We start from the raw sequence: 15824 nt of genomic DNA, 5'->3' as shown, positions 1-15824 counted from the left end.
GCTAGACTGTCTATCCCCAATGAGCTCCAAATCAGGAAGGCCCAAGGAGCCTTCCATGCATAGTTCTGTAGTGAGAGGGCTGGCTGGCTGGCTGGCTGGCTGGCTGGCTGGCTGGCTCTCTCTCTCTCGCTCGCTCTCTCTCTATATATATATATATATATATATATATATATATATATATATATCCTGGTTTTCCACAAGGACAAAGGAAGCAACAGCAACAAGGACACTAGAAAGGGTGTGTCTATTCCCTGCAAAGAATGTAGCAGGAGACACTCACATCCAGGATCATTATGGATTTTCTAGCCCAAGTCCTTGAGGAATGCTGATGCATGAGGAGCTGCAATGGATGTTGCAGACCCTCCTCAACTTAACCACAATTTTACCAAACTCATTACCCATGTATGGCTGTTCAATGGAAAGTGTAAAGTTTTAGGATGGGGCTAAACCTAGTTACTAATGAATAAAAAAATGTGCATCTTTGTTAGCAATCTCAGCAGCAAGAAAAAAAAAAGTTTCATACACCATTTACTAACATGATACTCCAAAAAGTGACTAGATGCTGAATGCTCATTTTAGCATAGTAGGAATTTCAACCTTAACATTGACCTTTAGATTTGCACATCCAGTGACTCAGTTGTCAGCCAACTGCTTTCATAGCAGATGATGTGGTTATTCTTGGTACTTATTGCAAAGAAGATAACACAACTCAGAACACAATTTAGAAGAATTTACAAGCCACTGCTGTAGTTTGATAAGGCACAAGTTATAGCTTAGGCTAGAACAGTGATTAGAAAGGTATTTCTTTTAAAAAGATGGAACAATATACTGCCATGAACTGCAGAGGTGTGCAGAATAAGCTCTAACATACATAATTAGTTTAGAACTAGCTGAAATCATGCTAAAAACTAGATGCCAATATGTCCATAAAACATTTCACAATTTAAAATATCTGAAGTCTCTACAGACCAAAACCTCATGCATATCCATGCATTTAGATGTTTAAAATGATTTGTAAAAGTATCCTGAACACAATCCGAAGATTTTGGATGATCTTGGATTAATCTATAGTTGACTGTACTCAAAACAAAGGGCTAAGATTTTTCAAAAAAAGAAAAAAGTGCCTAAAGCATCCACCATTGTAGCAGCTCAGGATACTTAGTATTTTTAAAGAGAGACCAAAAATATTTAGAAGCATAGCTTTAGGCAACTGTTTTTGAAAATCCTGGCTATGCTATTAGAGCTCTACAAACTCATTGCTGCTTCACGGTGAGCATTCTAAACTTGTACAATGCTCATGTAGCCAATTACAATTTAACAACCCATGTGCAAATAAACTGGCAACATTTTTAAGCAAATAAAATTGTATAGGTATACTAACATCCTAGTCTTGGGATATCCAGTCAAGCTACGCAAGGAGATGTGTTTGTCCCTTGCATACTCCCAAATGTGGAAGTAGGATCAGAAACTGGATCTGGAAGAAAGGGTAAACAGCATGTTAGTTAAATTCACAGATGACACTACATGAGGAGAGGCTGCAAACATTAGTGAGGACAAAAATACAAATGGACCTAGAGAGGTTATAGATACAGCAGGAAAACAGTATGGACAGTGTAAATACATGAGAAAAATAATCAGAAACATTCCACAATAGGGATACAGAGTGGAAAGGAGTAAGCTGAAAGAAACCTAGGAGTGACAGTACACAGCTAGTTGGATACAGGCATTGCAAGAGGATTTTGAAGTACAGAGGCATCAAAAAAGAGCACGGAAGTGAAAATTCTTCCTTACGTGACCATTGAGCCACTAAAGCCATCAACTTGCACCACACCAGGGATCGAAAAATTCACTCACCCACAGCAAAAAAAAAGCTTTCCTCAACAAACACCATCGTGTTCTGAGGAACTGATTAAATTGCTAGCTATTATGATTCTGAAGATAGTCTGCATTTGTAAGGGTGAGCACTACTCAATGAAGCGGGGTCCTCCAGTGCCGCTTAGCTTTAACTAGCAGCAGAGTGAAATTAACAAGATTGGTCAGTTTCATGGCAGCTATTCAGCACTCTGAGGACACCTGTTAAACTAGCAAGAACCACATCAGCTTTAACAGCTGCTTTTGGGGAAAGCTCTGAGCAGCAACTAAAGTAGGTACTTCAGCGATTTACAGGGGAGAATAGGATAATGTCTCTGCACCTTGCCTGAAAGTTTCCTTCCTTGAAGTAATGTGATCCATGGATCCATAACATGGGTTATAGTGGACCACAAGCTAAATATGAGTCAACAGTGTGATGCCGTTGCAAAAAAAGCAAAAGTGATTCTGGGATGCATTAACAGGTGTGTTGTGAGCAAGACATGAGAAATCGTTCTTCTGCTCTACTCTGCGCTGGTTAGGCCTCAACTGGAGTATTGTGTCCAGTTCTTGGCACTGCATTTCAAGAAAGATGTGGAGAAACTGGAGAGGGTCCAGAGAAGAGCAACAAGAATGATTAAAGGTCTTGAGAACATGACCTATGAAGGAAGGCTGGAAGAAATGGGTTTGTTTAGTTTGGAAAAGAGAAGACAGAGGGGACATGATAGCAGTTTTCAGGTATCTAAAAGGGTGTCATCAGGAGGAGGGAGAAAACTTGTTCACCTTAGCCTCTAAGGATAGAACAAGAAGCAATGGGCTTAAACTGCAGCAAGGGAAGTTTAGGTTGGACATTAGAAAAAAGTTCCTAACTGTCAGAGTGGTTAAACACTGGAATAAATTGCTTAGGAAGGTTGTGAAATCTCCACCTCTGGAGATATTTAAGAGTAGGTTAGATAAATGTCTATCAGAGATGGTCTAGACAGTATTTGGTCCTGCCATGAGGGCAGGGGACTGGACTTGATGACCTCCTGAGGTCCCTTTCAGTCCTAGAATCTATGAATTTATATTTTGAGAGCTCTGTTGAAGGACAGTTTCCTGAGCTCTATGGAACCTCAAGATAATATTTGGTATGAAGGAAGTTAGTTCTGAATGCCTCTATCTTTACGGAAGATACTGTATTAGAGAATCCCTGTAGAGAGAGCTTCTAACTCAGAACCTTCAAGCTGAAGAGACTGCTTTAAAAAAATGCCACTTCAATTGATTAGGAAGTATTGAGAGACACTTTCCTGACTGGTTCAAATGGAGAGCCAGTAAAGCACTGAGAACCAGATGTACAGGCCATGGAAAAACTCTTGTGTATTTCAGGACCAGATGCAGAAGAGACTTCTTTCCAAATACAACATTGGAAATCTGGATAAGATTAAATCCACATCTTGCCTGCTGCATGAAGGCCACTAGACAAAAGCAGCTACTTGACCTCTGAATGTCTGAATGACCACGACTGGCCTGAGTCCAATTTGAAGTCAAGAATCTATGGTACTGATGCAGATATTGGGGGATGGGACAGGACTGGGAAGAGATCCTTGTCCTGCCAGCTATGGGGAAAACCTCAGCCAAGCTCATGAATACGCTGACTTAGAAGAATTCTTTCTGGAAGCTAGAAGCAAGGATATTACCTCTTGACTTGAGACTATTCAAGAGCAAGGCACCCCCAGTCTGTCCAGATTCTTATGCATTATGGAATCTGCTTTTAAAGCAGATTCCTTCTGGATAGAAAGCTGATGGAAGGTCTTTGTGCTACATCGAGGAGGTTGGAGAACCAAGGCCTCCTTGGCCAGAATGGGCTACCAGAAAATGCATATAGAAATCCCTTTGGCCACTTGGTCAACAGGGCCTCGGCTTTGTAATCCTGCTGACAAGAAAAGAACCCTGGAGCTGTATGTTTCAGGTGGGAGGCCCAAATCTATTGCTGGGAGAGGAAATTCCTTTACCAGGAGATGGAACCCTCTGAATGTTCTTTCTTGCCTGCTGAGCCAGTCTTAACATTCATTCTCCCTGGAATGTTAAGGGAGCAGATTGGCAGCAGATTCTCCTCTACTCAAATCTTCAGGAGAGAAGTTTGTCTTTGAAGGATTGTGGACTTAGAAAGGAGTGGGAGTAACAATCAAAATATGGGATGACTGAGGGGTTGTCTGTCATGATCAATGCATGAGGGGAATCCAGATATGGTTCAGAGCCTTGAGACCGTATCAGACTGCTCTCTAGCCAGTTTATGCTATGTCTATTTTTGTTTGGATCAGATCCCATAGACCAGGGGTTCTCAAACTGGGTGTTAAGACCCCTCAGGGGGTCATGAGGTTATTACATGGGGGGTTGTGAGCTGTCAGCCTCCACCCCAAACCCTGCTTTGCCGCCAGCATTTATAAAGGTGTTAAATATATAAACAAGTGTTTTTAATTTACGGTGGGGTGTCGCACTCAGAGGTTTGCTATGTGAAAGAGGTCACCAGTACAAAAGTTTGAGAGCCACTGCCATAGACAGTCCTTGACCCTCCATGAGCACCCAATCCCTCTAAGACAGTATCTATAGCAATAACTTCCCTGACTAGCTCACATATTGGGAAGCCTGATTCACATCTGATGGATCATTCAGATGGTGAATGAGTCAAAGTGTCCTCTCAGATGCAGAGAACACTATTGGGACAGGAATAGGAGGAAGCTTTGTAGTGGCCCCATGGAACCACAGGCCCACTGAAGACCATCCACCCAGGAGGCCACTGATCCCAAAAAAGACGGCTGCCATGAAGGGGAAGACCTGGATGACCTCCTGAGAGCTGCTATTAGTACTAGCAGCATTTCAGAAACACTTGGTGCTGTTGTTAAACCAAAGGGCAGTAAACTGTACTGGTAGTGTTTTCCTAGGAAAGCAAAGCGTAGAAAGCATCTGTGAAACTGCCAAGTTGGGCTATGTACTCTCAGCCAGTCTGTAAGAAGGGAGATGTAGGATAGATGGCTACATGCCCTGTCTTGTCTAAGGATCCACAGACATGAGAGATCAGCTATTCAGGGCATGGACATATGCTAAGAGATCCAAAAGGTATCCCCACTGAACAACTTCCAAAACCCAACTGAGCAAGGTCACAAGAGACCAAAACATTGCTAACTGAAAACTACCACTGGAGCTCCACCCCAGACCATGCTGCCTGCAAGTCATGTTTGCTTTGAGGAACCTGAGATCTGACTGGAGAATTTACCTGCACTGCCACATTACCCTCCCCACATCTGTTCTATTTTCTTTTGGTGTAGTTGGGTCCTTTCCAGTAAGATTTTCTATACTGGCCTACACGGAAGGACTCCCAGCTTTGGACTACGGTCTGTTGTCTCTCCTATATTGTTTGCTGGGGGCAAAGGTCTCATTTTTCCTACTAGTGGCTCTCCAACTTGATTCAAGGTATTGCTGAGCAGCTTGCAATCTGTGGAAGTGGCTAAAAGCAGTTTAGCCTGTAAGCCTGCCTTCCAGCCCTGAAGCCATATGTCAGCGTGCTACCACCTTGCAGCCCCTGGCCCAAGCTTAATATCTGAGGGCATCCAGGGAGGAGTCGGATACAAATGCAGCAAAGGACATCCTTTTAGAGAGACATGTCCAGTTTAACAGGCTTCCTGTGCTTTAGAGGTACTGTCGGCCACATTGTAAACCCATGTCTGGATTGCTCTGGCAAAACAAGTGGGAACAGCTCAAGCTCCAGAAATGTGTTGCCAATTCAATCCTCCTATCTGTGGAATCCTCTACAGGAATGGCGGTGTCCTTAACTATGGGATCCTCTACAGGAATGGCGGTGTCCTTAACTAGAGAGGCAGGTCTTCAGCCACCTTTAGAAAGGAGGCCAGATTTGATTTTGATTGGGTGGACATCTGTAGCACTATTTAGCCACCCTGCTCGTCTTTTGGCCTTGTCTGGAAGCTCCCACTCCTCCTTGATAATGTTCTGAAAAGGGAAGATTTACAGGAATATACAGTTCTACCTTGGAACTACAGAAGTACTATCACCCAGCAATCTCACTTTATCAGACAGGCTTTTCCTTTTCTCCTTCATAGGGAGTTCCTCTAGAGGCATATCTAGTAAAGATGTTGGCCTTTACAAGCATAGTGCTAAAACAGATCAGAAGGAAAATGCTTATCCTAAATCTCTTTTCTGATCTGGGTCAGAATCAGAGAGCTAGCCTTCCTCCCAAGAAGTGTATTGGAATCATGCCACTCATGGGAAGCATATTTCACTTGGCTCCTCTTTGCCTCTCATCTTACTCTCTTTTCCAGAAGTCTCAGAGCAATGACAGTGAGGAAGATGGTTGGTCCAGAGTACAAAGGCTTGTGTGCTTTTTGTTGCAGCAATTAAAAAGAGAGCTGAACATCAGAGACTTTTTTCTTATATTTCCCTTGATCCTCCTCGGATAGACAAGGACGAGGAAATTTCAGTCCTAGAGTCCCCTAGAGACCACTTTGTGGTGGCTCTTTCAAGCAGCTTTCTTGCCATGAAAAAGGGAAAATTCTTCGAGACGTGTCCCTCTATGGGAGCTCAACTGTAGATGCATCCCTGTGCTGCTGATCTGAGAACTTTGGTAGCAGCATCCGTTCAGCCTGTGCATGCACGGCTTCCCCCTTGTGCTTTACCAAGAGACTAACCAGCCTTGCACAGGCCAACCCGCTTCAGTTCTCTCTCTACCACAGAGTTATTAACAAGAACTCCGAAGTAAAGGGGAGGTGGTGAGTCATGGGGCACCTTTACGGACACATCGCAAAAGACTCATAATTACTGCACAAGGTGAATAACTACTTCTTCAAGTAGTGTCCCCTAGGATGGCATAGTGCTCTACAAAGGTATGTGCAGATGCTCAGGTAGCTGCTCTGCAGATTTCTGATAAGAGGGATACCCTTGGAGAAGGCGGCAGACAAGGAGACCCATCTCAGAGTGAGAGAGTATTGAATATGGGGGAGTTAAATTGCAAATTGATAAGAGTTTGATACAGTTCAAGACCCATTTGAAGAGTCTTAACTGAAATAGCAGTGCCTTTTGACCCATCTGACATGGAGAGGAAGTGACTCGGATATTTTTTTTAAAAACTCTTGTCTTGCCCAATAGAAGGCCAAGGCTCTCCTTACCTGGAATGTATGGCTTCCCTATTATCCTGATGAAGTTTGGAATAAAAGGTTGGAAGGTGGATGAGCTAGTTCACATGAAATGTGGAAGTCAGGTTGGGGGTGAAGTTCAGATATGGTCTAAGCGTGACTTTGCCAGGGAAGAACACTTGGGGGGCGGGGGGGAGATGCACTGGTATCACCTCTATCCTTCTAGCCAAGGTAATGACAACCAGGAACACCACCTTCATGGAGAGGTGAGTTAAAGGACACATGGCCATGGGGTCAAATAGCAGTCTAGTCAGTCCTTTTAGTACTAGGTTGAGATCCCATTGTTAAGTAGGAAGATTGCATTGAGGAAAGAGGTTCACTATACCTTTGAAAAACTCTCTTCATAGTCGAGTGGGAGAAAACGAAGTACCCTTCAACCTGCTGGTGGAAGGTTGCAATTGTGCTAAGTGGACTTTTACGAGCTAATAGTTTTCCAGTTTCTGGGAGAGTCAATAGGTCATCTAGGCTTACTGGCAGAGCATCTGTATCCGGGGTGATACATCTGGGTTGGCACCAGATTCAAAAAAAATCTAGTCCACTTTTGTAGGTTGGTACAGTGGGTAGCTACTTTTCTACTGTGCGATAACCGTTCCTGTATCTCCTCAGAGCAAGATGTCTCGTGCTAGAGCTATGAAGGAATCAGGCTGTGCACTGCAGCGTCTGCAGGCTGGGATGAAGAGTGTCTCTCCTGTTCTGCGAGAAGCGGTAAGTAGTAGTTGGAAGAGTCATCGGTGGACACAGCCTCAGCTGTGACAGGTAAGGATACTAAGTCTGTCTGGGCCACGTGGGAGCAAATCAGTATTACATTTGTTTTTTCCTTTTTATTTTCAACAGGACTTTCAGCAATAGAGGGAATGGGGGAAAAAGGTGTAAAGACGACCCCAGTCCCATAAGAGGAGAGCATCCATCATGGAATGTCATCCAATCCCCACTCTGGAGCAGTACAGTGGAAATTTCTTATTCTGGTAAGTGGCAAACATTTTCTAAATAGGTCGGGGAGTATCACTGAATCTATCTCCTATTTGTTGTCATGCAAGAATTTGCGGGTGAGACTGCTGACTATCGGGTTGTGCACCCTTGGTAGATAGGCTCCTGATATTGTGAGAATGCACCAGTTCCAGAACTTTAGTGCTTCCATGCACAAGAAGTGTGATCTGGCACCTCCTTGTCGGTTTGTAATACATGCAGGCCATATTGTCCATGACTTGTGTGTGTGCACCTCTGGTAAGCGGGAAGAAGTGAGCACGCACATTTCTGACCACTCTGAGTTTGAGCAGGTTGATGTGAAGGCATGTCTTGGATGGAGACCATTTGCCCTGCACTGTGAGATCGTTGAGATGTGAGCCCCATCCTACGAGATCAGGAGTAGTGATGGGGAAGGCTGAACAAATGGGATTCTCGTGCAGACATTTATTGGGTCTTTCCACCAAATAAAGGATTGTTTAATCTTGGTGGGCATCGATAGTAGTTTATGTTGTCTCTGTTTAGTCTTTAAACTGAACCAAACCATGCTTGGAGGCATCCCATGTGCAGTCTGGCATGAGCTATACTCCTAGGGGAATTTTGCACCACTGCATATGCACAGAATTTATGTCCCCCTCAGATTTCTTTGCTTCCCCACGGAAAAATGACTGATGGGGAAGCAAAGGGAAGCCACAAGAGCATTCATGCGACCCTCCCCAGCAGCATGTTTCAGGTGCCCAAGGCAGCTGGCAGAGAGGTAAATCACTGTGGGGTACGAGGTGGGACTGGGGAAGACCTGGATAGTGGCTCCTATCCTGCACTGGGCTCAGATACTAGTCTGGGCTGGGGAGAACGGGACTTCTTCCCCTACAGGGCATCTGGGCCAGGGTCAAACTCACCCCCCCCCCCGATTTCTCCTCCAGCTGCAGAAATCTGTCTCCCCCTCCCCTGCTTCCTGCACCCATCGTTCCCCAGCTGCAGGAGGAGGTATGCCTGTACAGGGAGCCACTTCCCTATCCACCCAACCCGCCTGCATCCAGACCCCCACATACCCAGACCCTCCTGCCAAGCCTCCCCCCCCCCACTCAGAACCCCCCAATGAGTCCCACTTCCCCTGCCCTGCACCACCCTGATGAGCCATCTGCTATCTGAATCCCCTCCCCACCCCACCAAGCCCCAACCAGTTACACCTCCATCCCCACCCCTGTGCATCCAGATCCGGATCCCCCACTGAGCTGTCTGCACCCAGATTGCCCCACACAGAACTCTCAACCCGCACCTGGATCCTCCCACACTAAGCCTCTCCACCCTTGGATCCTGCCTTGCTGAGCCTGCCTGCCCACACCTGGTGCACCTGGCATAGAGGGGCAGGGGCCCTGGGATGTTTCTGGAGAAGACCCGGTCCTTGCACTGTGTCACGGTTGGGTGCAGCCTCGGCGAACCTGTCAAAAACTGTAGCTTTAAGGACGTAGGTTGAGATCCCAAATGTTTCCATCTGGGAAATCTGGACTTCTTTCTCTGAGGTTCATACAACTTATGATGGATATTTGCGAGGATCAGGGTTTGAATGATGTCTGAGGGCTATATTTTCTCTTATACCGGAGATTTGTGGATCCTGGAGTCTTAAGGTGTGGAGGGAAGAGTCTGTCCTTTCAACAAAACAGTTTTGTCCCTTCAAAAAGAAGATCCTCCGCAGTTGTTTGAACCTCTTTTGGGAAGCCAGATAGGTGCAGCCACGAGGCTCGTCTCATCACGAAGGCAGTAGAGATGGAATGTGCTGCCATGTCAAAGGTGGCGCCTGCAGACTGGAAAGATGTCTTCATCTCCCATTGGCCTTCAGTGACAATGGCCTTGAATTGCTCCTTGTCTATCACCAGCACATAATATTTTTTGTCACTCTGCTTACATGTTGGTGGGGCTGATGCTGGGTCTGCCACGTGATTTTGGCAGCATCCAAGAGTGCCTCATTAACAGGGAAGGCTGTACTGGACAAGGTAGAAAAATGTAATACGTCCTCTAGCTTGTGGTATGACTTGGTCACTTCCTCTAGTGGTATCTGTAGTGCCTCTGACAACCGCAATGCCAGTTCTTGAAATAGTTTAAAGTTACCTACCATCAATGGCAGAGGGGGCATCACCGTCTCATCTGGTGAGGATGAGACGTGAGCCTGAGGGGTAACTTCCTCCTCAACTTCAGCCTCTTGTTCCTCCTTCATCTGTTGAGGTGGAGTTCAGATGCCCTCAAAGCAGCAGCTGAAGAAGGATGGCTCCTTGGTTGCTGGTAGGCCACAGTAGAGCTTTGGAAGGCATGTTCTCTGAGCCTGATAGGGCCACTGTGAGGGTGGGAAGGGGCCCGGTGATTGTTACCATGGCTGCCCAGACCATGTGGACAGTATGGTTGTGGATCACAGCAGAATTGGGCACCAGATGGAGGGTGAGAAGAGTGATGGGAGACCATGTCCTCTTCCTCACTTTCTAACTTGGAGAATTAAGAAGTTGGTTCACAAGAGGTTGCTGGTGAGTCAGGATCTCCAGGTGAACTCGGTATCGGGGCCCCAGTACTGAGCAGAGGCGAATCCGGCGTGTCAGATAGAGAGATCCGTCGCATACCGGAAATCCGGCGGCGGCAGAGGCGTCCATACCGGCAGTGGTTTCTGGTGCAGAGATGCCTGTGCCAAAGGAGTCCATGATGTGGAACTGACAGTATGGTCTGTTAGTGTCTGGAATGCCACAAGCTGTACCAATGTCAACATCTGTACCACAGGAGCCTTCTTTGGGGCAGATTTTCTCTGTTTTTCATGCCTAGACAGTACCAATGGTTCCTTGCCTGTTCCCACTGTGTCCTTAGGCAACCCAACACGCTCTGTTGGGATGGTACCACAAAAGCCTGGGATACCAGATTTAAACAGCTTCAGTGCCGTGGGTACCGATGATACTGATCAAGCCAGAGACTGTTTTCAGCTCAATTGGGGCTTCCTGTGGGCACTCACAGCCCCTTTATTAGCAGCCTACATGACTGGCGTGTGGAGATCTTTTAGGGCTCACTTCCCTTAGTAGAGAGTTGGGGTGAGGTTTCCCACTGACCAGGATCTTGAGGCAGCTCAGATAATTGAAAGCCTGCCTCCATAAGTAGGAGTTTGAGCCTCAGTTCTCCAGGCTTTCTGGATCTGGGCTCCAGTAGCTGACACAAACCACACTTCTATGGAATGTGTTTTTCTCCCAAGCAGCAGATGCACTGAGCATGCCCATTAGTCACTAGGATAGATTTCTTGCAACTGAGACATTTCTTGAACCCTTGGGGAGCTTAGCATATTCTGATACCTTGTTTAGACAGGGGGTCCAAGAAAGAAAAAAAATCTCTCTCTTTTTATTTTATTTATTTTTTAAGGCAGCCACATAAAAGATAAATGAAGAAAAGCAGCTTTAACAGGTAGCTAAAGATTAACAATTCTACAGAGGCTAACCAACGGCTAAGGGACAGCTAAAGCTCTGTCTCTAGCCAGGGACTGTGGAGAAGGAACTGAGGCGGGTTTGCCCACAAACAGGAGCATCGAAGGAAGAGGGAGCTGTTCACATCTAATCTGTGCATTTTTATTTCCTTAGGATATTTGGATTCAACCAGAAGAATACCACCCACTGTATGAAGACGACTGGTGTCCTTAAGGATGGAGGCCCAGTTAATTCACACTATTACCACAGCTGACAGACACATAACAGAGGTTTTAATTGAGAGCAGTCTATGCCCCAAAACCCTCTTGGGCAAGGAGGTGGCAAGTAGGCAAGATACTTTCAGAGAAAAAAGGAAGAGACCTACAGTTGTGAAACTGAAAGGAGGTTCATTAGGATTTGTAGCCCATCAATCAAGGTCATGACCAGACCTTGAGTACTGTCAGAGGACTAAGAGTGGCAGGCCTCAAGAATCCATTAAGTAACAGTTGTGTGGGTTTCTTACAGAGCAATATATCTGCACTCACTGACTTGTTTCTGCAAAAAGCGTTGGCCCTGAGGCCCATGGTTAGCCCATCTTGTTAAAAAGCCATTAGACTGCCTTTTGCTTCAGCTGACTTTGCCCTAATGTGTGTCCTTTATAATTCTAATATCTAAACCTCAGGTGAAAGAGACATCTGTCACTTTCCTCTGAGACTTTGCCTATACTTGCAGCAGCATGTAGGGTACATGTAGCTAGTTAGTGAAAAGCACACTATATCCACACTCGCTGTGGGGTTACATGCAGCGATTAAATGGGCCGGCAAGGGAAATTCCCACTCCACCTTAATTACACCCTCAAACCAAGGGAGGAAGAATTAAGCAGCTCTTCAACTTTGCTAGTTTTATTTTTTGGCGATTCATTTTTTATATTATATATATACACACACTTTGCACTTTTCTGGGTAGCTCAGTTGAGAGTCTATGGTAATGCTCTCAATGCTGCAGCTGAAGAGATCTCCTTTTCAGAGAATCTAGAGGAGAGGTTTAAGAGCTTAAGTCTCTTTAAGAGTAATTGTGAACAATATCCTTCACCAGTCCTTAGGCCAAACTCCTAAGAGAAAAGGGTAGAGAGCCCTGGGATGGGTAGTGAGAGTTACCAAGGAGATTGAAAAGACTGTCTGCAGGTATGTCTTCCTTTAAGGAAAAAAAAAAGTGAACTCTTTAGTGTCTCCTTCAGGACCCCCGAGATTGGAAGGGGAGATTGATTCCTGCCCCTGAGAGACTCAATCACTTTACCCCATATTCCCTGCTGCTGGGTCCTGGCTGAGTGAGGACTGGACACACAGAATGAGAAGCTGGAGCCACTGGAGACAATTTGTAACAGAAAGGTTGTAGGAGCTCACAAGTAAATAGTGGGATCCTCTGTCAACTGTCTCAGCATGGATCTTGTCCAGCTGCTGGCTGAGAACAAGAATTTCTTCCTCCTGGTTGCTATGGGGGTACCGTGCCTCTCCCTGAGATTCAGGAGTGATTCAGTGAAACTTTCCTGCTTGCTCTGCAAGCTGTGGGAAAAGGAGTCCCAATATCTGTAGAAGAGGCCGGGGGAAGGGCTTATGGCTGTAGTTCCATATCACTCACGCTGGTGTGGTCTCACCAAAGGAAATTCCCATGCAACCTGCTCAATCAACCTCCTCAACTGCATGCAGGCTGGGAGCCTTTTACTGCAGCCTGATGGCTCTGCCCTTTGAGTGGGAAAGCGAGGACAGCTTCTGTTCTTCAAAGCTTTTTTATGGACTGGTTAGAACGCAGGTCGTCCTGGTCTGCAATGACTTAGGTCATGGTCAGCATTGTATCAGCTAGCTTCATTATTCACAATCACATCCAAAGGAACATTTTATTGTAGACCCAGTGCTTAGTGCAAGTAGATGGGAGAGTGAGGGAGGTGTGCATTGACAGGAAGTGAAAGAATGGTAGAAAAATACTGTATTGAGAGAAAGGTTTTTGGTTTGTTTTTTTTTAGGGAGGGGGACAGAAGAAGAAAGGAGGAAGTAGAGAACACAGTGTAGGAAATGGAGATAAAGGCAGAGAGAGGCTGAAGACAATTCAGGAAGAGATACATCAGCTTCTTATATATAAAGAAGTGGAGTGAAGCCAGGGAGGGAAGAGTAGTAGAAGAGGTCCAAGTTATATTTATTTAATACAATTAAATGAACTTCTTTTAAAACTAACATGTCAGTCATGTAAGCAGTATCGTATGCCTTTACACTGTAAGAGATGTAGCTTTGCTGCAGTGTGGCTGGGGATGGAAAGATCCAGGAGCAGAAGGTGCACTGAAGTGTAGCATAGGTATCTTTTACCCTAACTAGTAGCGTTGAGTAATCTTCAAGTCCGCTGTACTCTCCTCTTATTCTGAATAGGGAATTCAATTCAGGGTACATTAATAGCAGAAAGATGAGCAAATTTGAGGCAGTAGTCCTTAATCTGTTCATCATAGTCAGAGACCCATATGCACCGTCACAAGCTGGACTTCAATTCTGAAAGTCTAATTTAAATTTAAAATAAAAGCATCTTTTAATCAAATATGAAACTGATTAAGTCATTCGATACAATCACCCTATGCTCCTTTTAGAATGTAGAACAATGCGTAAGTGTGCTGCAGAAGTTGTCAGAGTGAAGCTGGAAGTTTGGGTAATTGGGCTTTTGACATATGGTAGTACAATAGTATCTATTCCACAATCGCAAACTAACTGGATATCTCTGCTAAAACCATCTGTGAAACGGCAACATTTAAAATCATCTTTAGGTTAGAAAGTCAATATCCCTTTGTCGAGCCATTGCATCTGGAGGTAGTTTAAAACAAAGTGATGACACTTCATTGGTTTAGACTCAGCTCAGGTTTTCTTTGCAACCATAAGGGATAAGTTTTAATGAAAGCTTTAGATTCAAGAGCATAATTCCATGGCAAGGGGTGGATGCCATGGAAAGTTTCACATGGAATACACGAGGTCCTCATTACAGAGAGTACAGCACTGATCAAAGTACTTATGGTTACATAAATACTTCCATTCTAACCTATGAGTCATTTGAAAGGTGAAACTTTCAGAAATTAAGTTCTCCACAGTTGGTCTCTACCCAAAAAGGTGACTTTTACTGCAAAGTTTGCTCATAAGTAGTTCAGCTGTTAAAATACAAGGAAAATGGGATGTGCTTATCCCCTATTTTAAAATGTCCATTTTTATTTTTAAAAAAATTAAGTAAAAACCGCTCCATAACAGCTGTGGCTAGAAAGTTTAAATTTGGCATGGAAATAGCCCTCATTGAGTGTTCTGGTGAAAATTGGTTTCATTTTGACAGTTATGACTTGTTAAGGAAACATTCTATAAGTGTTCAGTGCTTTCTGTATAGAGTTCTTAGAGTTCAAAGTGCACAGCTAAGAAAGTGAGATAGAAAGACACAGCATAGCCTGCATTAGCTAAGACAAGAAAAGTTTTTACTGTGGAATGAAAGAGAAAGGAACTTTTGCCTGACTCACTGTGCATCTTGTAATATAAAAGCTACAACAGGTTCACAGGAGAGGGTCTCTCTCCACTGGACTTCCTAACATGTTCAAGAGATGCACCAGTGAGGTCTTTGGGACGCTGATTCCCATAACTTCTTACCATATTTCTTTGACAAGGTAACTGGTTTGGTGGATAAGGGGAATGCAGTAGACATCATATACTTGGACTTCGGCAAGGCTTTTGACAGTGTCCCAGGACATTCTGATAAATAAGCTGGAGAAATGCAGTCTTGACGGAACTACCATTAAGTGCATACAGAATTAGTTAAACAACCGCAAACAAAAAGTAACTATTCATGGAATGATGTCAGATTGGAGGAAGGTCTTAAGTGGGGTTCCACAGTGATCTGTTCTGGGTCCAGTGTTGTTAAACATCTTTATTAACGACCTGGATGTAGGAAGAGAGCATACGGATCACATTTCCAGATGACAAAAATTAGGAAAAGGGAGAGGGTTGCCAATACTTTGGGGGATAGAACTAACATTCAGAGGGATGATCTTGATAAATTGAAGAACTGGGCTATGGACAACAAAATAAAATTCAAAGACAAATGTAAGGTGCTACCCTTAGGGAAGAAAAACCAAATGCACAAATACAGAATGGAGGATAACTGGCTTGGCAGCAGCACTGCTGAGAAGGATCTGGGAGTTGTGGTGGATCACAACCTCAACATGAGTCAGCAATGTGAAATTTAAAAGCAAATGCAATCTCAGCTTGCATTAACAGAGGCGTAGCATGCAAGTTACAGGAGGTGACAGTACCACTCCACTCTGGTCAGGCCTCAGCTGGAGAATTGTGTCCAATTTTGGTCACCAATATATAGAAAGGATGCAGAGAAACTA

General features: G+C 44.6%; 1 protein-coding gene across 2 annotated transcripts in view; it reads right to left on the bottom strand.

Moving 5' to 3' along the window:
* Window positions 1–15824, bottom strand: part of LCOR (ligand dependent nuclear receptor corepressor) — an 86418-nt gene that overhangs the window by 58497 nt on the left and 12097 nt on the right. For both annotated transcript variants that reach the window (XM_050958116.1, XM_050958117.1), the window contains exon 2: window positions 1382–1474. In XM_050958116.1, coding sequence (XP_050814073.1) covers window positions 1382–1383 — 2 coding nt within the window. In that variant the 5' untranslated portion in view covers window positions 1384–1474. The remainder of the gene's footprint in view (window positions 1–1381; window positions 1475–15824) is intronic.

The sequence above is a fragment of the Gopherus flavomarginatus genome, chromosome 6 (assembly GCF_025201925.1).
Source record: "Gopherus flavomarginatus isolate rGopFla2 chromosome 6, rGopFla2.mat.asm, whole genome shotgun sequence".
In the NCBI taxonomy this organism is placed as follows: domain Eukaryota; kingdom Metazoa; phylum Chordata; order Testudines; family Testudinidae; genus Gopherus; species Gopherus flavomarginatus.
This window is presented reverse-complemented; position numbering and strand designations above follow the sequence as displayed.